This window comes from Oncorhynchus mykiss, chromosome 30 (genome assembly GCF_013265735.2).
Source record: "Oncorhynchus mykiss isolate Arlee chromosome 30, USDA_OmykA_1.1, whole genome shotgun sequence".
Classification (NCBI taxonomy): Eukaryota; Metazoa; Chordata; class Actinopteri; order Salmoniformes; family Salmonidae; genus Oncorhynchus; species Oncorhynchus mykiss.
Genome location: NC_050570.1, coordinates 6,795,552 through 6,822,161, shown reverse-complemented (window position 1 = coordinate 6,822,161; position 26,610 = coordinate 6,795,552). Strand labels below are relative to the sequence as shown.

Below are 26,610 nucleotides of genomic sequence, written 5' to 3'. Positions count from 1 at the left end.
ATGTGGATAGGGGGGTGTTCCCTCTGCTGTTTCCTAAAGTCCACAATCATCTCCTTAGTTTTGTTGACGTTGAGTGTGAGGTTATTTACCTGACACCACACTCCGAGGGCCCTCACCTCCTCCCTGTAGGCCGTCTCGTCGTTGTTGGTAATCAAGCCTACCACTGTTGTGTCGTCCGCAAACTTGATGATTGAGTTGGAGGCATGCGTGGCCACGCAGTCGTGGGTGAACAGGGAGTACAGGAGAGGGCTCAGAACGCACCCTTGTGGGGCCCCAGTGTTGAGGATCAGCGGGGAGGAGATGTTGTTGCCTACTCTCACCACCTGGGGGCGGCCCGTCAGGAAGTCCAGTACCCAGTTGCACAGGGCGGGGTCGAGACCCAGGGTCTCGAGCTTGATGACGAGCTTGGAGGGTACTAAGGTGTTGAATGCCGAGCTGTAGTCAATGAACAGCATTCTCACATAGGTATTCCTCTTGTCCAGATGGGTTAGGGCGGTGTGCAGTGTGGTTGAGATTGCATCGTCTGTGGACCTATTTGGGCGGTAAGCAAATTGGAGTGGGTCTAGGGTGTCAGGTAGGGTGGAGGTGATATGGTCCTTGACTAGTCTCTCAAAGCACTTCATGATGACGGAAGTGAGTGCTACGGGGCGGTAGTCGTTTAGCTCAGTTACCTTAGCTTTCTTGGGAACAGGAACAATGGTGGCCTTCTTGAAGCATGTGGGAACAGCAGACTGGTATAGGGATTGATTGAATGTTGAATACTATGTTCCTCTACTGTCTACTGAATCAGGATCTACTATGCTGCTCTACTGTCTACTGAATCAGGATCTACTATGCTGCTCTACTGTCTACTGAATCAAGCTCTACTATATTCCTCTACTGAATCAGGCTCTACTATGTTCCTCTACTGTCTACTGAATAAGGCTCTACTATGTTCCTCTACTGTCTACTGAATCAGGCTCTACTATGTTCCTCTACTGTCTACTGAATCAGGCTCTACTATGCTACTCTACTGAATCAGGCTCTACTATGTACTGAATCGGGCTCTACTATGTTAATATACTGTCTACTGAATCAGGCTCTACTATGTTCCTCTACTGTCTACTGAATCAGGCTCTACTATGCTACTCTACTGAATCAGGCTCTACTATGTACTGAATCGGGCTCTACTATGTTAATATACTGTCTGAATCAGGCTCTACTATGCTACTCTACTATCTGCTGAATCAGGCTCTATCTACTGAATCAGGTTCTACTATGCTACTATATTGAATCAGGCTCTACTATGCTACTCTACTATCTGCTGAATCAGGCTTTACTAGGCTATTTTACTGTCTACTGAATCAGGCTCTACTATGTTCCTATACTGTCTACTGAATCAGGTTCTACTATGCTACTCTACTGAATCAGGCTCTACTATGCTACTCTACTATCTGCTGAATCAGGCTCTACTATGTTCCTCTACTGTCTACTGAATCAGGCTCTACTATGTACCTCTACTGTCTACTGAATCAGGCTCTACTAGGCTACTTTACTGTCTACAACAACATCTGTACACATGGCACAATGAATATTAGCTCACAACTCCAGCGTTCTTTTCACAAGGGTCTTTCATAAGTTTTATCCAATCAGTGCCGAACTACTGGTTGGGTGATGTGCCCGCCCACTAGGCTCGCTCAAAGGTTGTTGCAGGGCATTGGTTGCCATATTCTTTCTGTATTGAATGACGTTTGTAAATGGTATTTCCAGCTGCTTGCCAGTAACAGACGATTATCAACTGTTTATTTTAATTTGAGCCATATGTACATAATTCATGATCATATCAGAGATCTTTTTTTTCATGTGAAATATCAGTTAAATGTTCAATAAACTCAATCTGGCAACCCACAGGGGGAGGAATTAGGGAGAACATGTACACCGCCCACTGCACTAGGGGCTGCTTGTTATGCGAGGTCGGGATTTCGGATTGAACTTTGCCACCCATTTGTTACTTTATAACGTTCCGTTTTTTGGAGGTAGTCCTACAACCTTCTAATTCTCAGCGGCACAGGCGTCTGTAACCCGCAGCTTCAAGATGTACATTTGGCTTACGATCATAGCCGGATTGGCTGTTTTGCCCTTTCTTCTGAAAACGTTATTCGATCCATACTTTGGCCAAGACTGTTTATATATCTTCAGAGCAATCAAACTTGGAATCAGGCTGCAAAAATACAAAAAGAAAAATCCTTTCTATAGCATTTTGGACTGCTTTTTGGACACGGTGAAGAAACAACCGAATAAAACGTTTATGCATTTTGAGGGGACATCCCATTCTTACATCGAGGTGGATAAGCAGAGTAACAAGGTTGCCAGAGCATTGAAGACTCACGCTAATCTAAAAGAGGGGGACACGGTAGCTCTCTTTATGGGGAACGAACCCTCTTACGCGTGGATTTGGCTGGGCCTGGCCAAACTGGGCTGTGCAACCGCTCTGCTAAACTTCAACATACGGTCAAAATCTCTGCTACACTGTTTCTCATGCTGTGGGGCCAAAGTGATCATCGCGGCGGCAGGTAAGGATTCCACTATGTTCATCAGTTTCAATGTAGGACTTTTATTTTGAAGGCGACCCTACTAATTCCACTGTTTGCTCACGCTAATGTTGTTCACGACACACGCGTAGGTAAAGGATAGGGTCGGTTTGTCACTAGTAACCACGGCCACAAAGCCATAATTATGGCTAAACTCCGCATATTCCTACAATTTCTCTTATTAAAAATATGATTTGAAACCTAACCTTACCACACTTAACCTTATGACTAACCTTCAATTAAGACCAAAAAAACATATAGCCAATTTTGACTTTAGGGCTGAGGTAACTAGTGAAACCCTTAAAGTTGGGGTGCATGTGTTTCTAGACTACTAGGCACTAACTAGTCTAGGGGTAGGCCTACGGTATATATTTCAAAAACCCTAAACGGCAATCATTATACTAGTGTGTTCCATTAGTAAGACCGACTCTCACTGTAAACTACTTGAAATCAGAAATGTGTTCGCCATAGTAGTGCCCGGGTCAGCTGCTTGTTCACCCACAACCGCTCGCAGTAGCGGTAGCTAATAACCCATCCACAACCGCCTGACTAAATGAGATAAAGTGAAAATCTGAGGCTTTTAACCACTAATATAGAAAATGTGCTTTAGGCGAGCGATTTATTTTTTTTGCAAGTTGTGCATGATTTTTTTTCTTTCTGTCTGACTATATATGTTTCTGTTTGTAATTTCCGACATTTGTTTAGGCTATTTGTTAGTCAACTTCTATTCTGTCATTGTACAGTATGTTGCCATAGATTAAATAAACCCTTGCTCACCAGATTAATAGAAGGAAAGCTGTAATCTAACTGACATCGGTAAAATGTTCTGTCAACTTTCGCGGAGTTTCGGGACTGGGGAGATTTTTCAAAGTGACATACATTTGACCGGTTGTAAGGAAATATAAAGCTTTGAAAAAACGACCCAACATGTTTCTGATACATTTTCAGTTCGGCTTGGATGTATATTTTATGTGGTTTAAAATACTGCTTTGAAAGATCGCACCTCTACTACATACAGTATCTGAGCGTTTATATTCTCCAGATGCTGAAATAAATCAGATTTCCCCACTCCTGTTCCCGAGTAAACATTTATTACGTTTGATGTATAATTTTACTGCAATAAATGTTTAATTCTGCAGGAGTTCATATTAAGGCTATGTGAGAGGTTACAGACATTCAGGAAGTGTCCAAGATGTCCGATTCCATTTAACCCATCTGAACAGTAGGCTACAGTTCACTTGAACAAACCCATCTCGTGACTGTCGAATTTGTATAGTGCCTCACAATCTTCACACATACCATAGCAGGTACTGCTATCTTCTTCTTTTACCCGTTAACCAAATCAACTCTCCATTTCTCAGCATTTCCCTTATTGAATTAAACTCCGATATTGTATTTTTTGCCTCCCACATGTTGAAGTAAACTTTTCTGCCCGTTCTCAAAGGCAATTGGCGTGTAGACTATTTGCCCGACTTTTAGTTAGGGAGTGGTCAAAATGTACACATTTTTTTTTACCCAGAGGAAAATGGGGGAGGGTCGTCATTTTTCAATTTCAGTTAGTTGGGAGGGTTTAGTATTTTAACATTTCGTGCAGGGGGAGAATCATGTAATTTGTAATTGATTAACACACTTAGCACAATGGTAAATCTAAACGCTGGCTATAGGTTTGGGGGTGTGCCTAATGCTTTTTTATCTTTTCACTGGGGCTCCCGAGTGGCGCAGTGGTCTAAATGCACTGCATCTCAGTGCAAGAGGCGTCACTACAGCCCCTGTTTTGATTCCAGGCTGTATCACATCCGAACGTTTTTGGGAGTCCCATAGGGCGGCGCACAATTGGCCCAGCGTCGCCCGGTTTTGGCCGGGGTAGGCGTCATTGTAAATAAGAATTTGTTCTTAACTGACTTGCCTAGTTAAATACATTTTATTTTTATTTTTATCCGGAGCAGTGCTGGCTGTGGCGTGAAAGGGCTGGGTTGTGCCTGTGTCGTGGCTTGGTCCCGCACTGGCCAATCAGAACGTGTTCCGTGACTAAATATGTGGTTGTTTCAAGTTGTGTATTTTATGTATTGCATTGGAATCAACTCCAACGTTTGTCCGCTATAGTTTGTTAAACGGCTTACAGAAACGAAATGACAAAATGTAGACCCATCCCATCTTTGCTAAATATGTTAACATGAACCAGTTTGCAGTCAACATTATTCCAAGTAATTGGATTTAATTTGGAAATATGTACATAGAATTAGCACGGATATAATTGACCGTATTATGAAGCGGTAGAGGAGGAGATGGACAGCGCATGGGTGCTGAAAGTTGGCTAAATCTAGGAGTCCTAAAGATGAAAAGTCTTAATTTGACTTTAAGCTACTAACAACAAGTAGTTTTGTGTTGGAACCAATTTCTTCATATTCAAGCAATAAGACCGAGGCCTATTTGTTTGACAGACAAAATTATAGTCTCTATCCATATATTTTTCAGCCAATTCCTTCAGTCACCATGTACTCCTTAAATGTCCCGGTGTCAGTGAGTGAAGGGCTTGGTATGTTAAGTTAAAACCAGGACTAGAAACTAGCTATAAAATGGAAAGACGTGACTCTGATATCTTAGGTTTGTGTCTATGACAGGGCTGCGCTACAACCCATAGCGGAGGACACAAAACATGTACTGCGTGGGAAGTAATGTGTGATTCTGTCACTATCAATTGATGTTAAACATTTCAACAGGCTATTAAACAGCTCACTAACTCTAAATCAGTCAGAAGCAAGCCAGGTAGCCTAGGAAGAAGGAACGAAAACACATTATTTGGGTTATATTGTTGATGTTATTAGTATATTATCGTTATTGTTGTTAATAATATTATTATTATTATAATTATTATCATTGTTATTACGTTATTATTATAATTATTATCATTGTTATTATTGTTGTTATTATTATTATTATTATTATTATTATTATTTTAAGAAATAAATTGTGAAGCATTTGAGACACGCTACAGTCTGGCAGGAGCGCTCAGGATTTCAACAGCACAACAACATGCCTATACATTTCAAATTTAGGCTGTATAATTTTTTTTATTTTTTAAAGAATGACTTAAAATGACATAATAATGAATTCACCTTTAGAAACACATGTTTGGCCAGTCTTTGGTTTGAGGATCATGCGGTGAGCTATGCATGCCTAGGTTTGGCCAGTCTATTAGGAATGTATAAGGAATGTATTCTATTGGAATGTTTAATACTGTATTTTATAAGCAATGTATTCTACTAGGAATGTAACATAAGCCCTCATTTGGCACGTTGCTCAAGGTTGATCTTCTGAGGGGCTGACAGCAAGACATAGAATGTTCTGGTATGTAGTGTAGAAACCCCAGGCATTTCTCAATGGAGGACCTGAACATAATTACTAATAATTTGTAGACTGCAAGTTGACTGGAAGAAGCCCAAATATATATTTGACTAAAACATTATTTCAAACCTTGCTTACATCTGATCATATTTATCTCTCTATTATCAAAGGAAATATATTGCAACAGATTTCCAAAAATTAAAATCACTTGAAGCTGATTTGCTGGTATTTTTAGTATTTTATGTCCAAAAAAAAAACATCTCAGAAAACTTGGGGGGCCAAATAAAATCACCTCCAGGGCACCAGGTGGGGAACCTGGTCTAAGGAGTCGAGAGTAACATCGCCTGCCTGTCTCTCTCTCTCTCTATCTCTCTCTACATATGTGTCTCCCTCTGTCTGTCTCTCCCTGCCTGTCTCTCTCTCTCTGTCTCTCTCTACATGTGTGTCTCCCTCTGTCTGTCTCTCCCTGCCTGTCTGTCTCTACATGTGTGTCTCTCTCTACGTGTGTATCCCTCTGTCTGTCTCTCCCTGTCTGTCTCTCTCTACATGTGTGTCTCCCTCTGTCTGTCTCTCCCTGTCTGTCTCTCTCCCTCTCTCCTTCCCTGTATCCTACAGAGCTGAAAGAGGCAGTGGAGGAGGTTCTCCCTACACTAAAACAGCAGGGTATCTCTGTGTACCTCTTGTCAGAGGAGTGCAGTGTAGAAGGCATCAACCCCCTCTCAGAACATATCACCCAGGCCTCAGACACTCCCCTGTCAGCTGACCTCAGGGCCAACATCACCAGCAAGAGCCCTGCGCTCTACATCTACACCTCAGGAACCACTGGTAAGAACCTCAGTCCTCCTCTACACCTCAGGAACCACTGGTAAGAACCATGGTCCTCCTTTACACCCCGGTCCTCCACTACACCTCAGGAACCACTGGTAAGAACCTCAGTCCTCCTCTACACCTCAGGAACCACTGGTAAGAACCTCAGTCCTCCTCTACACCTCAGGAACCACTGGTAAGAACCTCAGTCCTCCTCTACACCTCAGGAACCACTGGTAAGAACCTCAGTCCTCCTCTACACCTCAGGAACCACTGGTAAGAACCTCAGTCCTCCTCTACACCTCAGGAACCACTGGTAAGAACCTCAGTCCTCCTCTACACCTCAGTCCTCCACTACACCTCAGGACCCACTGGTAAGAACCCCAGTCCTCCACTACACCTCAGGAACCACTGGTAAGAACCCCAGTCCTCCTCCTACACCTCAGGACCCACTGGTAAGAACCCCAGTCCTCCACTACACCTCAGGGACCACTGGTAAGAACCTCAGTCCTCCTCTACACCTCAGGGACCGCTGGTAAGAACCTCAGTCCTCCTCTACACCTCAGGACCTACTGGTAAGAACCACAGTCCTCCACTACACCTCAGTCCTCCACTACACCTCAGTCCTCCTCTACACCTCAGTCCTCCTCTACACCTCAGTCCTCCTCTACACCTCAGTCCTCTTCTACACCTCAGTCCTCTTCTACACCTCAGTCCTCTTCTACACCTCAGTCCTCTTCTACACCTCAGTCCTCTTCTACACCTCAGTCCTCTTCTACACCTCAGTCCTCTTCTACACCTCAGTCCTCCTCTACACCTCAGTCCTCCTCTACACCTCAGTCCTCCTCTACACCTCAGTCCTCTTCTACACCTCAGTCCACTTCTACACCTCAGGACCCACTGGTAAGAACCTCAGTCCTCCTCTACACTTCAGGAACCACTGGTAAGAACCTCAGTCCTCCTCTACACCTCAGTCCTCTTCTACACCTCAGTCCTCCACTACACCTCAGGAACCACTGGTAAGAACCTCAGTCCTCCTCTACACCTCAGTCCTCTTCTACACCTCAGTCCTCCACTACACCTCAGGAACCACTGCTACCACTCCTTCCAGCCCTGGGACTAGGGCAGGAAGAAGCTGTGGATGGTTTCTGGAAAGGGCTCCTAGTCCCCTAATGGATGAATTTGGATGTAGGCACTTCATGTAAATCTGAAATAATTTTTGTTGTTGTTGTTGCTTATACCTATTGAATTGTTTCCTGGGGGTAGGATTTGTCATGAATATGTCATTCAATCCACTGTGTCTATTGTCTATAGATAACCCACTGTCCATAGATAACCCACTGTCTATAGATAACCCACTGTTTATAGATAACCCACTGTCCTATCTGACTGCCCTGTAGGTCTACCTATTGTCTATAGATAACCCACTGTCCTATCTGACTGTAGGTCTATCTATTGTCTATAGATGACCCACTGTCCTATCTGACTGTAGGTCTACCTATTGTCTATAGATAACCCAATGTCCTATCTGGCTGTAGGTCTACCTATTGTCTATAGATAGGACAGTGGGTTATCTGACTGTAGGTCTACCTATTGTCTATAGATAGGACAGTGGGTTATCTGTAGACAATAGGTAGACCTACAGTCAGATAACCCACTGTCCTATCTGACTGTAGGTCTACCTAAAGCAGCTCTGGTGACCCAGGAGAGGGTGTGGACTGCGTCCTTTATCCAAGCCCTCTCAGGCGTGACGTCCGAGGATGTGTTCTATATCAACCTGCCTCTCTATCACAGCGCAGGCTTCCTCATCGGACTCGCTGGGGCCATCGAGAGGGGTAACGTTATGACTCTTATTTTGAAATGCTAGGAATGAGTTGTCAGATTTGTTTATTTAACGTGTCAATGTGTTTGTATCTGCCCCCTATTCAAATAAACCATACAGAATTGAGTCATACTCTATACATATCAGAGCAGAGTGTATTGCATGATGAACGAAGCCAATCAGAGCAGTGTATTGCATGATGAACGAAGCCAATCAGAGCAGAGTGTATTGCATGATGAACGAAGCCAATCAGAGCAGAGTGTATCGCATGATGAACGAAGCCAATCAGAGCAGAGTGTATTGCATGATGAACGAAGCCAATCAGAGCAGAGTGTATTGCATGATGAAGAAGCCAATCAGAGCAGAGTGTATCGCATGATGAACAAAGCCAATCAGAGCAGAGTGTATTGCATGATGAACGAAGCCATTAGACACATTAGTAGTTTTCACACTCATACATTCCACATAGGAGTTCGACATGTTTCGTGTTGCACAGTGAAAAGAGGACTTTGGTCTACTTTTAAAACATGTCCTAAACAAGATGGTGTAAGTTAATCAGGATATATGATTAAATACCCAATCTGTTACATCATCTCTCTTTTATACCAGGCATAACAGTTGTTCTGAGGAGAAAGTTTTCAGCGTCTCAGTTCTGGGAGGACTGTAGGAAACATCATGTAACGGTGATGCAGTACATCGGAGAGACCATGAGATACCTCTGCAACACACCCATGGTAAAGGACACCTCGTCTAGGACACCGATCCTTGTGTGGCTCAGTTGGTAGAGTATGGCGCTTGCAATGCCAGGGTTGTGGGTTCGATTCCCCACTGGGGACCAGTACGAAAATGTTTCCCAACGTGAGAATGAGAAAGGGGTGAATTCGGGAGCAGCATCATGTTGCAACTGCTTTCTGTACAGGGCCGTAGTTGCTTCACTAAATTAGATTTTCTAGTTGACCGACCATTGATTTACTCTACCGGTCAAAGGTTTTAGAACACCTACTCATTCAAGGGTTTTTCTACTATTTTCTACATTGTAGAATGATAGTGAAGACATTGAAACTATGAAATAACACATATGGAATCATGTAGTAACCAAAAAAGTGTTAAACAAATCAAAATATATTTTATATTTGAGATTCTTCAGAGTAGCCACCTTTTGACTTGATGACAGCTTTGCACACTCTTGGCATTCTCTCAACCAGCTTCATAAGGTTGTCACCTGGAATGCATTTCAATTAACAGGTGTGCCTTCTCAAAAGTTAATTTGTGGAATTTATTTCCTTAATGCATTTGAGCCAATCAGTTGTGTTGTGACAAGGTATACAGAAGATAGACCTATTTGGCAAAATACCAAGTCCATATTATGGCAAGAACAGCTCAAATAAGCAAAGAGAAACGACAGTCCATCATTACTTTAAGACATGAAGATCAGTCAATATGGAACATTTCAATAACTTTGAAAGTTTCTTCAAGTGCAGTCGCAAAAACCATCAAGCGCAATAATGAAACTGGCTCTCATGAGAACTGCTACAGGAAAGGAAGACCCAGAGTTACCTCTGCTGCAGAGGATAAGTTCATTAAAGTTACCAGCCTCAGAAATTGCAGCCCAAATAACTGCTTCAGAGTTCAAGTAACAGACACATTTCAACATCAACTGTTCAGAGGAGACTGCGTGAATCAGGCCTTCATGGTCGAATTGCTGCAAATAAACTACTACTAAAGGACACCAATAAGAAGAAGAGACTTGCTTGGGCCAAGAAACATGAGCAATGGACATTAGACTGGTCCTTTGGTCTGGAGTCCAAATTTGAAATTTTTTCAGCATATGTGGGAACTCCTTCAAGACTATTGGAAAAGCATTCCAGATGAAGCTGGTTGAGAGAATGCCAAGCGTGTACGAAGCTGTCATCAAGGCAAAGGGTGGCTATTTGAAGAATCTCAAATATAAAATACATTTCGATTTGTTTAACACTTTTTTGGTTACTACATGATTCCATATGTGTTATTTCATGGTTTTGATGTCTTCACTATTATTCTACAATGTATAAAATAGTAAAAGAAAGAAAAACCCTTGAATGAGGAGGAGTTCTAAAACTTTTGACTGGTAGTGTACCTGCCAACTGTGAACTGTCTAGCTTTGGACACTCTGTGTGTGTGTGTTTATAATACGATGTCTATCAAAGCTACTACTGTAGGGCTCCCGAGTGGCACAGCGGTCTAAAGCACTGCATCTCATTAGTTCGATTCCAGGCTGTATCACAACCGGCTGTGATGGAGGCCCACAGGGCGGCGGACAATTGGCCCAGCGTCGTCCGAGTTAGGGTTCGGCCGGAGTAGGCCGTCATTGTACAAAATAATTTGTTCTTAACTGACTTGCCTCGTTAAATAAAGGTAAAATAAAAAATAAGAGTGTCTGCTAAATTACACGTTTTTAGTATATGTAGTAACTCCGGCATAATAGTGTACGACTATAGTTTTTATTTTAAAGTTACAGCCACCTTATTGCCTTCGGTCTGTTAAAAAAAAAGTCAGATGACCCAACAAAGTTACATTTAACTGCTTTTAATTGGAGAAAATATATTGTAAACACTTCACCACCCTGTAATTGTTATTTTCTGACCTCCGACTGTGTGAAATGATATCCTACTCAATAGACAAATCCATCTCCGTCCCGTTTCTATTTTCAGAAAGACAACGAGAAGGATCATAAGGTGCGTATTGCCATCGGCAACGGGGTCCGTTCAGACATCTGGAGAGAGTTTCTGAATCGTTTTGGAGACGTAGCTGTCAGGGAACTGTACGCTGCCACCGAGGGCAACATCGGCTTCATCAACTACACCAGCAAGATCGGAGTGGTTGGACGAGTCAACTTTCTCCACAGGGTAGGTAGTGATCTGACCTCAACACAATGAAACCAGGATAACCACACGTAGATCACACATGGATTCAAATCACTACCTGATGTGTAAATGATGTGCCGCCCCAACAGATTTTTGTTTTATATATATATATATATATATATATATATATATATATATATATATATATATATATATATATATTTTTTTTTGTAATTGTGTTTCACTTTCAGAGACTGTTCCCCTATACTTTGATCAAATTTGACATTGAGAAGGAGGAACCTGTTAGGAACTCCAAGGGTCTGTGTATCCAAGCAATGAAAGGTACCATTTTTAAAGACATTTTCTGTTGACTTTTACCCCACTGACATAAAATCTGTGAACTGTCTAGCTTTGGACACTCTGTTTGTAATCTGATGTCTATCAAAGTTACTTTAGTTTAAGGCAGACTGTGACATGGATTGGGTCCAAGTCATTGCTTCATATTGTTGACGGTACAAAGTTGAGACGGGTGAATTTGGGAGCAGCATCATGTTGCAACTGCTTTCTGTACAGGGCCGTAGTTTCTTCACTAAATTTAGATTTTCTAGTTGACCAACCCTCTGTATTTACTCGCTAACTGTGAACTGTCTAGCTTTGGACACCGTGTGACATGGATTGGGTCCGGTTTTATATTGTTGACAGAACAACATTGGTTAAAGTATGACCCAATGTCGTCTTTGCAATCACACACGGCCCCAGGTTCTTATCAGTCAATAGGGCTGCTTTATGGTCAGTTCTTAGATAACAATGCGTACGTTTACATTTACGGGGGGGCTGATCCCAGATCAGTGCTCCTTAGTCGCTTGATACATAGTTCTTAAAATAAATATTGGGAGCATCAGCATCATTATCCTCATCTTCCTTTTTTAAAATTTTTTTTTTAGGTGAGGCTGGACTTTTGGTTGGAAAGATAACCAGGAGATCTCCCTTCGTTGGTTACGCTGGTAACGACCAGCAGACAGAGAAGAAGAGACTGAGAGACGTTTTACAGAAAGGTGACCTGTACTTCAACACTGGAGACCTGTTGAGGATCGATGAACAAAACTTTGTTCAGTTTCAGGATCGGGTTGGTGACACTTTCAGGTAGGCAATACGGTTCACAAAATTCCCAGGTTTTCCAGAAATGCCAGTTGGAAAATCTGAAGGAAATAATCTGGAAAACCTGGGAATTTTGGTAAAGGTATCAGAATTTTCCAACCCTACACAGTATGTCACTCAGGGTTCGAATTACACATCTCTTGGGGCTGCCAAACATCTCTTGGGGCTGCCCAACATCTCTTGGGGCTGCCAAACATCTCTTGGGGCTGCCAAACATCTCTTGGGGCTGCCAAACATCTCTTGGGGCTGCCAAACATCTCTTGGGGTTGCCAAACATATCTTGGGGTTGCCAAACATCTCTTGGGGCTGCCAAACATCTCTTGGGGCTGCCCAACATCTCTTGGGGCTGCCCAACATCTCTTGGGGCTGCCCAACATCTCTTGGGGCTGCTAAACATCTCTTGGGGCTGCCAAACATCTCTTGGGGCTGCCAAACATCTCTTGGGGCTGCCAAACATCTCTTGGGGCTGCCAAACATCTCTTGGGGCTGCCAAACATCTCTTGGGGCTGCCAAACATCTCTTGGGGCTGCTAAACATCTCTTGGGGCTGCTAAACATCTCTTGGGGCTGCTAAACATCTCTTGGGGTTGACCAACATGGAAATGTTTTTTGTTATTTCAGGTGGAAAGGCGAGAATGTTGCTACAACCGAAGTGGCAGATATCCTCACAATGGTGGACTGCATCGAGGAGGCTAATGTATATGGCGTGAAAGTTGAAGGTAAATATTAATCTATATGGTCAGATTTAGATTGTTAGCTACTAAGTTATAGGTTATATGTTGTAAGTAATAATGTATTATAGGTTATTACTTACATTGTTATATGTTATTACTTACATTATTATAGGTTATTACTTACATTATTATAGGGTATTACCTACAGCATGTATTATAGGTTATTACTGACAGCATGTATTATAGGTTATTACTTACATTATTATAGGGTATTACTTACATTATTATAGGGTATTACTTACATTATTATAGGTTATTACTTACATTATTATAGGCTATTACTTACATTATTATAGGGTATTACTTACATTATAGGTTATTGCTTACATTATTATAGGGTATTACTTACATTATTCTAGGTTATTACTTACATTATAGGTTATTGCTTACATTATTATAGGGTATTACTTACATTATTATAGGTTATTACTTACATTATTATAGGCTATTACTTACAACATGTATTATAGATTATTACTTACATTATTATAGGTTATTACTTACATTATTATAGGTTATTACTTACATTATTATAGGTTATTACTTACATTATTATAGGTTATTGCTTACATTATTATAGGTTATTGCTTACATTATTATAGGTTATTACTTACATTATTATAGGTTATTGCTTACAACATGTATTATAGATTATTACTTACACCATTTATTATAGGGTATTACCTACATGATAGGTTATTACAACATTTATTGTGGGTTATTACATTATGTATTATGGGTTATCACTTATGATATGTATTGTAGGTTATTACCTACAACATGTATTATTACATACAACATTTACAGGTCATTACTTACAATATGTGTAATGGGTTATTACTTACAACATGTATTATAGGGTATTACTTACATGTACTATAGGTTATTAGTTACAACATGTATTATAGGGTATTACTTACATGTACTATAGGTTATTAGTTACAACATGCATTATAGGGTATTACTTACATGTACTATAGGTTATTAGTTACAACATGTATTATAGGGTATTACTTACATGTACTACATGGTATTACTCACAACATGTACTATATGGTATTACTCACAACATGTACTATATGGTATTACGCACAACATGTACTATATGGTATTACTCACAACATGTACTATATGGTATTACTCACAACATGTACTATATGGTATTACTCACAACATGTACTATATGGTATTACTCACAACATGTACTATATGGTATTACTCACAACATGTACTATATGGTATTACTCACAACATGTACTATATGGTATTACTCACAACATGTACTATATGGTATTACTCACAACATGTACTATATGGTATTAGTTACAACATGTACTATATGGTATTAGTTACAACATGTACTATATGGTATTAGTTACAACATGTACTATATGGTATTACTCACAACATGTACTATATGGTATTACTCACAACATGTACTATATGGTATTACTCACAACATGTACTATATGGTATTACGCACAACATGTACTATATGGTATTACTCACAACATGTACTATATGGTATTACTCACAACATGTACTATATGGTATTAGTTACAACATGTACTATATGGTATTAGTTACAACATGTACTATATGGTATTACTCACAACATGTACTATATGGTATTAGTTACAACATGTACTATATGGTATTACTCACAACATGTACTATATGGTATTAGTTACAACATGTACTATATGGTATTAGTTACAACATGTACTATATGGTATTACTCACAACATGTACTATAGGTTATTAGTTATATTATAGGTTGTTACTTACAACATGTATTATAGGTTATTTTAAAAATTGTGTATCCTGGCAAACAAATATAGGGCTTACAGTCGTTTTAAATTATAATCGTTTTAGTTTATTGGGTAGGTATTCATTTAAACAGTAGATTTGGCTTTAGATAAGTTAGCTATTCGCTAGTAGGAGACTACAAAAATAAATAAAATCAACTGCTCATTCGTACTCGTACAATCGACTGCTCATCCGTACACTCGTACAACAGGCTGCTCATCCGTACACTCGTACAACAGGCTGCTCATCCGTACACTCGTACAACAGGCTGCTCATCCGTACACTCGTACAACAGGCTGCTCATCCGTACACTCGTACAACAGGCTGCTCATCCGTACACTCGTACAACAGGCTGCTCATCCGTACACTCGTACAACAGGCTGCTCATCCGTACACTCGTACAACAGGCTGCTCATCCGTACACTCGTACAACAGGCTGCTCATCCGTACACTCGTACAACAGGCTGCTCATCCGTACACTCGTACAACAGGCTGCTCATCCGTACACTCGTACAACAGGCTGCTCATCCGTACACTCGTACAACAGGCTGCTCATCCGTACACTCGTACAACAGGCTGCTCATCCGTACACTCGTACAACAGGCTGCTCATCCGTACACTCGTACAATCGACTGCTCATCCGTACACTCGTACAACAGGCTGCTCATCCGTACACTCGTACAACAGGCTGCTCATCCGTACACTCGTACAACAGGCTGCTCATCCGTACACTCGTACAACAGGCTGCTCATCCGTACACTCGTACAACAGGCTGCTCATCCGTACACTCGTACAACAGGCTGCTCATCCGTACACTCGTACAACAGGCTGCTCATCCGTACACTCGTACAACAGGCTGCTCATCCGTACACTCGTACAACAGGCTGCTCATCCGTACACTCGTACAACAGGCTGCTCATCCGTACACTCGTACAACAGGCTGCTCATCCGTACATTCGTACAACAGGCTGCTCATCCGTACACTCGTACAACAGGCTGCTCATCCGTACACTCGTACAACAGGCTGCTCATCCGTACACTCGTACAACAGGCTGCTCATCCGTACACTCGTACAATAGACTACTCATCCATACACGTGCAAGATACTACACATCCATACATGCACAATAGACTACACGTACAATAGACTACACGTACAATAGACTACACGTACAATAGACTACTCATCAATACACATACAATAGACTACACATACAATATACAACACATACAATAGACCACTCATTCATACACACAATAGACTACACGTACAACAGACTTCACATCCGTACACATACAATAGACTTGTCATGACTCTGAATATGCGTCCCAAATGCACCCTATTCCCTGTAGAGAGCACTACTTCTGTCAAGGGCCTATAGGGCTCTGGGTGCCCTACATTGGGTGGCATTTGGTATGTGGGCTTCCGAGCGGCGCAGCGGTCTAAGGCGCTGCATCTCAGTGCTAGAGGCGTCACTTCAGACCATGGTTCGATCCCGGGGCTGTATCACAACCGGCCGTGATTGGGAGGAACCATAGGGCTGCGCACAATTGGCCCAGCGTCGTCCGGGTTAGGCCGTCATTGTAAAATAAGAATTTGTTCTTAACTGACTTGCCTAGTTAAATAAAGGTGTAAAAAAAATAAATAAAAAAAATGTAGGCTGAGTATTGTCTCTCTCCAGGTCACGAGGGGAGGATTGGAATGGCTGCTGTAAAGGTGGAAGAAGGGAAAGAGTTTGACGGCGCTAGCACCTTCAGCCAAGTAGCCAGCTACCTCCCTGCGTACGCAAGACCGCGTTTCATTAGAATACAGGTGAGCTTTTACCCGACATTTCTTTTTAATCATGATTTTAATCCGTGTAACTGTCAAGGTATTTTACTATTGAAATGCTCTTTTAACACCTCTGTCGTTCAAGTTGAAAAAAATCTGTTGTCTTGAAGTATACTGAGCTCTTTAAATATACTTGTATACTGTTTACAGTGCATTCGGGAAAGTATTCAGACCCCTTCACTTTTTCCACATTTTGTTACGTTACAGCCTTATTCTAAAATGGATTAAATAAAACATTTTTTTTATCATCAATCAACACACAATGCCCCATTATGACAAAGCAGGTTTTAGACATTTTTGCAAATGTATAAAAAATAAAAAAAACAATACCTTATTTAAGTATTCAGACCGTTGGCTATGAGACTCGAAATTGAGAGAATGTTCGCCCCAGTATGAGGTCCTGAGTGCTCTGGAGCAGGTTTTGATCAATAATGTTTTGCAGATTTATTAAACATAAAAAACTGAAATATCCCATTTACATAAGTATTCAGACCCTTTACTCAGTACTTTGTTGAAGCACCTTTGGCAGCGATTACAGCCTGGTGTCTTTTTGGGTATGACGCTACAAGCTTGGCACACCTGTATTTGGGGAGTTTCTCCCATTCTTCTCTGCAGATCTTCTCAAGCTCTGTCAGGTTGGATGAGAAACGTCGCTGCACAGCTATGTTCAGGTCTCTCCAGAGATGTTCGATCAGGTTCAAGTCTGGGCTCTGGCTCAGAGACTTGTCCTGAAGCCACTCCTGCGTTGTCTTGGCTGTGTGTATAGGGTCGTTGTCCTGTTGGAAGGTGAAACTTCACCCCAGTCTGAGAACCTGCTCCAGAGCGCTCAGGACTTCTTCAAGGATCTCTGTACTTTCCTCCGTTCATCTTTCCCTTGATCCTGAATAGTCTCCCAGTCCCTGATGCTGAAAAACATCCCCACAGCATGATGCTGCCACCACAATGCTTCACTGTAGGGATAGTGCCAGGTTTCCTCGGCATTCAGGCCAAAGAGTTCAATCTCGGTTTCATCAGACCAGAGAATCTTGTTTCTCATACTCTGAGAGTCCTTTAGGTACATTTTAAGTCGGAAGTTTACATAAACCTTTCGCCAAATACATTTAAACTCAGTTTTTCACAATTCCTGACCTTTAATCCTAGTAAATATTCCCTGTCTTAGGTCAGTTAGGATCACCACTTTAATTTAGGAGTGTGAAATGTCAGAACAATAGTAGAGTGATTTATTTCAGTTTTTATTTCTTTCATCGCATTCCCAGATGGTCAGAAGTTCACATACACTCAATTAGTATTGCCTTTAAATTGTTTAATTTGGGTCAAACGTTTCAGGTAGCTTTCCACAAGCTTCCCACAATAAATTGGGTAACTTTTGGCCCATTCCTCCTGACAGAGCTGGTGTAACTGAGTCAGGTTTGTAGGCCTTCTTGCTCGCATACTCTTTTTCAGTTCTGCCCACAATTTTTCTATGGAATTGAGGTCAGGGCTTTGTGATGGCCACTCCAATACCTTGACTTTGTTGTCCTTAAGCCATTTTGCCACAACTTTGGAAGTATGCTTGGGGTCATTGTCCATTTGGAAGACCTATTTGCGACCAAGCTTAAACTTTCTGACTGATGTCTTGATGTTGCTTCAATATATCCACATAATTCTCCTCCCTCATGATGCCATCTATTTTGTGAAGTGCACCAGTCCCTCCTGCAGCAAAGCACCCCACAACATGATGCTGCCACCCCTGTGCTTCACGGTTGGGATGGTGTTCTTCAGCTTGCAAGCATCCCCCTTTTTCCTCCAAATATAACGATGGTCATTATGGCAAAACAGTTCTATTTTTGTTTCATCAGACCAGAGGACATTTCTCCAAAAAGTACGATCTTTGTCCCCATGTGCAGTTGCAAACCGTAGTCTTGCTTTTTTTTAATGGCGGTTTTGGGGCAGTGGCTTCTTCCTTGATGAGCGGCCTTTCAGGTTATGTCGATTTCTGGACAGCACTTTGAGATATCAGCTGATGCAAGAAGGGCTTTATAAATACATTTGATTTGATTGGATATAGGACTCATTTTACTGTGGATATAGATACTTTTGTACCCATTTCCTCCAGCATCTTTCACAAGGTCCTTTGCTGTTGTTCTGGGATTGATTTGCACTTTTCACACCAAGGTACGTTCATCTCTAGGAGACAGAACGCGTCTCCTTCCTGAGCGGTATGGCTGCTGTGTGGTCCCATATTGTTTGTACAGATGAACGTGGTACCTTCCGGCGCTTGGAAATTGCTCCCAAGGATGAACCAGACTTGTGGTCTACAATTTATTTTCTGAGGTCTTGGCTGATTTCTTATGATTTTCCCATGATGTCAAGCAAAGAGGCACTGAGTTTGAAGGTAGGCTTTGAAATACATCCACAGGTACACCTTCAATTGACTCAAATGATGTCAATTAGCCTATCAGAAGCTTCTAAAGCCATGACATCATTTTCTGGAATTTTCCAAGCTGTTTAAAAGCACAGTCAACTTAGTGTATGTAAACTTCTGACCCACTGGAATTGTGATACAGTGAATTATAAGTGAAATCTGTCTGTAAACAATTGTTGGAAAAATGACTTGTGTCATGCACAAAGTAGATGTCCTAACCGACTTGCCAAAACTATAGTTTGTTAACAAGAAATATGTGGAGTGTTTTAAAAACGAGTTTTAATGACTCCAACTGTACCTTTTGGCAAACCTTTTGGCAAAGCAGGCTTTCATGTGCCTTTCACTGAGGAGTGGCTTCCATCTGGCGACTCTACCATAAAGACCTGATTGTTGGAGTGCTGCAGAGATGTTTGTCCTACTGAAAGGTTCTCCCATCTCCACAGAGGAACTCTGGGGCATTGGACACCACCCTGACCAAGGCCCTCCTCCCCCAATGGCCGGGCGGCCAGCTCTAGGAAAAGTCTTGGTGGTTCCAAACCTCCATTTACATAAATATTCACACTTGAGTCAATAGTTGTTAGAAGCACCTCTGCCAAAGATGCTTCTAACATTCATTGACTCAAGGGTGTGAATATTTGTGGAAATGAGATACGTATTTGTAATAAGTTTGGAACCATCAATACTTCCTAGAGCTGGCTGCCCGGCCAAACTGAGCAATCTGAGAGAAGGGCATTGGTCAGGGAGGTGACCTGGAACCCGATGTTCCCTCTGCCAGAGCTCCAGCTTCCTCTGTGGAGATGGGAGAACCTTCAAACACTCAATATTAGGAACATGTACTTAATGTTTGTACACTCTGTGTGTGTGTTTAAACGTCCTCACACTATCTGCGTTTATTTTCAGCAAACTTGTGTAAATATGTGTATGAACATAACAAGATTCAACAACAGACATAAACTGAACAAGTTCCACAGACATGGAATAATGTGTCCCTGAACAAAGGGTGGGGGTGGGGGGGGGGGGGGGGGGGTCAAAATCAAAAGTTAGTCAGTATCTGGTGTGGCCACCAGCTGCATTTAGTACTGCAGTGCATCTCCTCCTCATGGACTGTACTAGATTTGCCAGCTCTTGCTGTGAGATGTTCCCAGATATTTCTGGGGGGAATGGCCCTAGCCCTATCCAATAGGTCCCAGACGTGCTCAATGGGATTGAGATCCAGGCACAGACAGAATGAGCAGTATGGCTGGTGGCATTGTCATGCTGGGGGGTCATGTCAGGATGAGTCTGCAGGAAGGGTACCACATGAGGGAGGAGGATGTCTTCCCTGTAACATACAGTGTTGAGATTGCTTGCAATGACAACAAGCTCAGTCCGATGATGCTGTGACACACTGCCCCAGACTATGACGGACCTTCCACCTCCAAATCGATCCCGCTCCAGAGTACAGGCCTCTGTGTAACTCCCATTTCTTCGACGATAAACGTGAATCCGACCATCACCCCTGGTGAGACAAAACAGCGACTCGTCAGTAAAGAGCACTTTTTGCCAGTCCTGTCTGATCCAGCGATGGTGGGTTGGTGCCCAGAGGCAACGTTGTTGCCAGTGATGTCTGGTGAGAACCTGCCTTACAACAGGCCTACAAGCCCTCAGCTCAGCCTATGGCGGACAGTCTGAGCACTGATGGAGTGATTGTGCATTCCTGGTGTAACTTGGGCAGTTGCTGTTGCCATCCTGTACCTGTCCCGCAGGTGTGATGTTCGGATGTACCGATCCTGTGCAGGTTTTGTTACACGTGGTCTGCCACTGCGAGGACGATCAGCTGTCTGTCCTGTCCCCCTGTAGCGCTGTCTTAGGCGTCTCACAGTACAGACATTACAATTTATTGCCCTGGCCACATCTGTAGTCCTCATGCCTCCTTGCAGCATGCCTAATGCACGTTCACGTAGATGAGTAGGGATCTTGGGCATCTTTATTTTGGTGTTTTTCAGAGTTAGTAGAAAGGCCTCTTTAGTGTCCTAAGTTTTCATAACTGTGACCTTAATTGCCTCTCGTCTGTAAGCTGTTTGTGCCTTAACGACCGTTCCACAGGTGCATGTTCATTAATTGTTTATGGTTCATTGAGCAAGCATGGGAAACAGTGTTTACACCCTTTACAATGATCTGTGAAGTTATTTGGATTTTTACTAATTATCTTTGAAAGACAGGGTCCTGAAAAAGGTCCCGTTTTTTTTTTTTGCTGAGTTTATATTCTTAAAATAATCTTAAATGTATTCTTATGTCTAACACTTAAGACCTCCTTCGAGATGACGGGAACATTTAAGATGAAGAAAGTGACGTTGGTGGAAGAGGGCTTCAACCCAGCTGTGGTCCAAGATCCTCTGTACTTCCTAGATCCAGCTAAGAAAACATACGTACCGCTCACCGAAGAGATATACTCCTCCATAAACACCAGAGAAATTAAGTTATAAAATAATCACGGTAGCTAATTAATGGACAAAATCTGCATTAATTATTAAATGTCTAATGTTTAGACCTGGTTTCAAATACTATTGGATTATTTCATATATACGTTTTCTCTTTGCATTGTGCTTGCCTGGGTTAACGGACCAATAGAATCATCCTAGAACTGCAAACCCCGCCCGGCATTTGAAATGATTTCCAATAGTATTTGGAGCAAAAAGGTCTGCTGTTAACAGATGACACGGGGGAATAATATGGTATAATGATCCTGTAGACTAACCCATTGTCTTTGTCTACTAATCTCAGGGAATAGATTTGAATTATTTTTTGTAACAAACCTGATCATGTTTAAAAGGATATATTGTTTACAGTTATACAGTATATTGTAGAGGGTACTAGCATCTGAAGGTGCTTGAAAACAAACTTGATATTTTGATATAGTATATTGATTGTACTTTTTGAATAGTTAATAAAACTTCTATGAACCCAAATAATTTCCTTGTCTTCTTCCTATACTAGATTGTGGACGACACTATAAACCGGTTTAATTATATTAGGGCGCTATAAACCGGTTTAATTATATTAGGACACTATAAACTGGTTTAATTATATTAGGGCACTATAAACCGGTTTAATTATATTAGGGCACTATAAACTGGTTTAATTATATTAGGGCACTATAAACCGGTTTAATTATATTAGGGCACTATAAACCGGTTTAATTATATTAGGGCACTATAAACTGGTTTAATTATATTAGGGCACTATAAACTGGTTTAATTATATTAGGGCACTATAAACCGGTTGAATTATATTAGGGCACTATTCAATCCATATCGCAGAAGTTCAGTGTTACTGAAATTTTAAGGCAATGTTCCTGTTCTCGTGTCTTTTGGCTATGCCGGATTAAGTGATATGACATGCTATTCTATAAAATAATTTCTCCGTAATTAACTAGAGAGTCGGGGCACCACAATATAATATTTATAGAGCTGTTATCTTCCGAATAAACTCTTAAAAGCCTAGTAATATTTTACATCAATAGCAGTCAATATTAATCGTCACCTTAATTCAGTCTCATCTGAAAGTTGTAAATTCTTGGTTATCGGCACGAACCCTGGCTAATAAGTTGAATCAGCAATACAAAATGAGGTATTTAGTAAATAAATAATTAAACCCAACTAATCACACATACACATAATTAATCATAACTTGATTAGAAATGACGTCATAAAGGAAAACGTCCCTGGCGGGCGGAAAAGATATGACAGCTTGTTACACAAAAGAAAAGGGTCTGGTTTGAGTGAAAGAGCGGGAAGACTGAGGAACAAAGGGCGAAGCTGTGCTATCATAAATACAGTATCTTATGCATTCTAAATTACCGCCCATTTGGAAATGGAAAATGCAATAAACATTTACTCTTGAGCTGCGCTTCGGTAGGTTGGTGGTAGATGGAAGGCCGTGTTGCCGAACCTAGTCCTTTGAAGAATAACTCTGTAAATTGAAAACGTTGTAGTAACGTCGTTGTGTGGTAGACGGGATACTCTAAGTTCCTTCCTAACCTGCGTTTGCAGCTGATGTTGCTAACTCAACGGCTAGGAGGTATCACTTCTGTGGTGAATAAGAGTTCAAAGTTCATACCATTCGCAACCAAAGCTCACGCTGATGTTGGCTTCGTTCTGTAGTTATTATCTGAACCATTCTGACATCGGACCGTCGTCCTCACATCCTCGGAACAGGCTATATATAGGAAAAGGGAAGGCGTGTTTGAAAAGTTTTATAGCCCATGTCCCTTCACAGGGGCGGGCTACTGATTGAGCAGAGCCCTAACCTTATAAAAACCCAATTCTCACATTTCATCCCATCGTGAATAATTTCATATTCAAACATTTAAATTGAACAACAATTCCATGTGAATCCAATAACTCTGATGTGTAGACTTTCCACTGTTGAGAATGTCTCAGATGACAACCGAACTGACATCATATTCATTAAGTACCACCGCATATGTTCAATTGGTTGGATTACCAGAATATAGTTCATTTCCCCCCACCTACTGATGTTCCCAGAATCTCTATGTTTACCAAGGTGTTTGCAAATATAACATCAGTAGGGTAGAGAGAGGAAAAAGGGGGGGAAGAGGTATTTATGACTCATAAACCTACCCCCAGGCCAACGTCATGACACTGTGTTAGCAGAGACTGCATTCATGGTAAACGCTCCATAAATCGGCGCAATCTCGAATTTACCTTTAAGTGAACATTGCACAATCTGTAACTCTTCAGCGATCCAGATTGAATAGAGGCCTTAATCTAAGTGCTGTGTCGTCAATACTGTAGTTCTGTGCTTTAATAGGGGCGGCAGGGTAGCCTAGTGGTTAGAGGACTAGTAACCGGAAGGTTGCAAGTTCAAATCCCCGAGCTGACAAGGTACAAATCTGTCGTTCTGCCCCTGAACAGGCAGTTAACCCACTGTTCCTAGGCCGTCATTGAAAATAAGAATTGGTTCTTAACTGACTTGCCTAGTTAAATAAAGGTAAAATAAAAAAAAATAGGTTGCAGACTAGTGTTTTGATACAGTGCATGTATGTCACTACAACAGCCATAAAGTAGTGGGATATGAGATTGGTTTGAAGGCAGGCCACAGTGAATCTGGTCCTAGATTAAACAATTTTTTTATTTAATTAGGCAAGTCGGTTAAGAACAAATTGTTATTTACAATGACGGCCTACCCCAGCCAAACCTGGACGACACTGGGCAAATTGTGCGTCGCCATATGGGATTCCCAATCACGGCCAGAAGTGATACAGCCTGGATTTGAACCAGGGACTGTAGTGACACCTCTTGTGCTGACCACTGCGCCATTCGGGAGTTTGTGCTCGTCAACTCCGAAGCAGTCATTGTCAAGATCAACTTTGTTTTTTAATTTTTAATTTAAAACTAATTTTACATGACAATGAGTGACGTTGGAGTCGGTATGATAACACAAACCGACTGGCACTCAGGCTAGACCAAAGTAGTGGCATATATATACACATGGTCAAAAGTATGTGGACACCCCATGAAATTTGTGGTCTGGCCATTTCAGTCACACCTGTTGCTGACAAGTGTATAAAATCGAGCACAGAGCCATGCAATCTCCATAGACGTAGAATGGCTTTACTGAAAAGCTGTGACTTTAAACGTGACACCGTCTTAGGATGCCACCTTTGCAACAAGTCCGTTCATTCAACATGCAACAATTTCAGAGATTTTACTGAGTTATTTAATGTTCCCTCTAAACTGTGCGTGACGCAGAACAAATATCAGCTCATGGAGAGAAGCACGAGATTGTACTAGACTTTCTAGAGTTTTCCCTGTCAACGCTAATCAACGTTTCCCTTTACCGTGGCAATTGTGATCGAATTAGCCACTTTCAACGCCACATACCGAAACAAAGGCAAGAGATTTTGTTGTAGGGTTCTATTGCGCAAGACTCAGCCTGTACTTTACACAGACGGATGCGGCATAACCAATCAGAGCTGCGGTAGGCCTATATGCAAACACCCTTGCCATATATGGATCTGTGCCGTTCACAGCTGTGATCCTGAGATAAGCTTGTTAGGAGATGGAAGGGAGAGAGCTGCATGAAGCCACGTGTTCATATCCTTTGCCACTTAGTGAGTTATTAGCCCAGTTGTAGATCATTTGTAGTCCGCAATAGTGGAGTGATTGCTTCCTACAAGAGCACAAAACGTGTACATTTCTAGACATCTTTGAAAAGCAAGTTAGGTGTATACCCCCTTTTTTTTGTCTTAAAATAGAAGTGTTGTATTTTGAGACAGGCTTTAATTTTTACATTTTATTTAGGCAATTCAGTTAAGAACAAATTCTCATTTACAATGACGGTCTACCCCCTCGGCCAAACCCGGACGACGCTGGGCCAATTGTGCGCCGCCCTATTGGACTCCCAATCACGGCTGGATGTGATGCAGCCTGGAATCAAACCAGGGACTGCAGTGACCCCTCTTGCACTGAGATGCAGTGCCTTTGACCTTGAATAAGCTAAGTAGCCAATAGGCAGAGTATCATAATTTGTCTAATTGTATTGGAAAAATAATGCATTTTATTTTATGTGATTTCTTACACACATTTGCAGTCACCTGCTTGTCTGAAGGACAAGTGGATAAACAGGTTCATGTCAAGACTTGATTGTTTTTTCAGAAGTCTCGTGAAATGTAGGGTCTACATTGAACACCACACATTGTCTGCTTCTGTAGGCTGAATGATAGAACAGCTATTTCCATGTTAAAATGTTATGGGATGCATTTTCTCCATTGTTTTTGAAGGTAGGCCACTCTGGTAGGCCTACTTTGCCACTGTTAAAACTGTAACCTAAAGCGGCTACAGCCTCAGTGTTGACAGTAAAACTTAAAGCAGCTACAGCCTCAGTGTTGACAGTAAACGCACGCTGGAAGTTGCACAATGTTCAAATTTGCGCTCAGCAGACCTGAAATGGCAGATAATTATTTCGAGGGAACATTGATTACAGTTCATATGAGGAAATAAGTCAATTGAAATAAACTGATTAGGTCCTAATCTATGTATGTCACATGACTGGGAATACAGATACCTCACAATGGGCCTCAGGATTTCGTCATGGTATTTTTGTGCATTGATAAAATGCAAATTGTGTCAGTTGTCTGTAGCTTATGCCTGTCCGTACCATAACCCCACCTCCACCATGGGGCCCTCTGTTCACAACGTTGACATCAGCAAACCGCTCACCCACACAATGCCGTACAGGTGGTCTGCGGTTGTGAGGCAGGTTGGACGTACTGCCAAATTCCCTA

At 41.7% G+C, this 26,610-nt stretch overlaps 1 protein-coding gene across 1 annotated transcript; it reads left to right on the top strand.

Moving 5' to 3' along the window:
• The first annotated feature begins 1,948 nt into the window (after positions 1-1,948).
• Positions 1,949-22,273, top strand: zgc:101540 (hsFATP2a_ACSVL_like domain-containing protein). Its single transcript, XM_036968926.1, has 10 exons — positions 1,949-2,552; positions 6,531-6,740; positions 8,399-8,557; positions 9,154-9,278; positions 11,235-11,429; positions 11,639-11,729; positions 12,332-12,530; positions 13,166-13,263; positions 16,770-16,900; positions 21,611-22,273. The coding sequence occupies exons 1-10, from the start codon at positions 2,075-2,077 to the stop codon at positions 21,785-21,787; spliced, it is 1,863 nt and encodes a 620-aa protein (XP_036824821.1). The 5' UTR covers positions 1,949-2,074; the 3' UTR covers positions 21,788-22,273.
• Positions 22,274-26,610: the final 4,337 nt, after the last annotated feature.

What these genes read in the sequence shown, in the direction of transcription:
- zgc:101540 (XM_036968926.1), top strand. Translation starts at nt 2,075, where the DNA reads ATGTACATTTGGCTTACGATCATAGCCGGATTGGCTGTTTTGCCCTTT. An exon ending in CGCTGGGGCCATCGAGAGGG is followed by an intron (nt 8,558 to 9,153) that starts GTAACGTTATGA and finishes CTTTTATACCAG; the next exon opens with GCATAACAGTTGTTCTGAGG. An exon ending in ATATGGCGTGAAAGTTGAAG is followed by an intron (nt 13,264 to 16,769) that starts GTAAATATTAAT and finishes GTCTCTCTCCAG; the next exon opens with GTCACGAGGGGAGGATTGGA.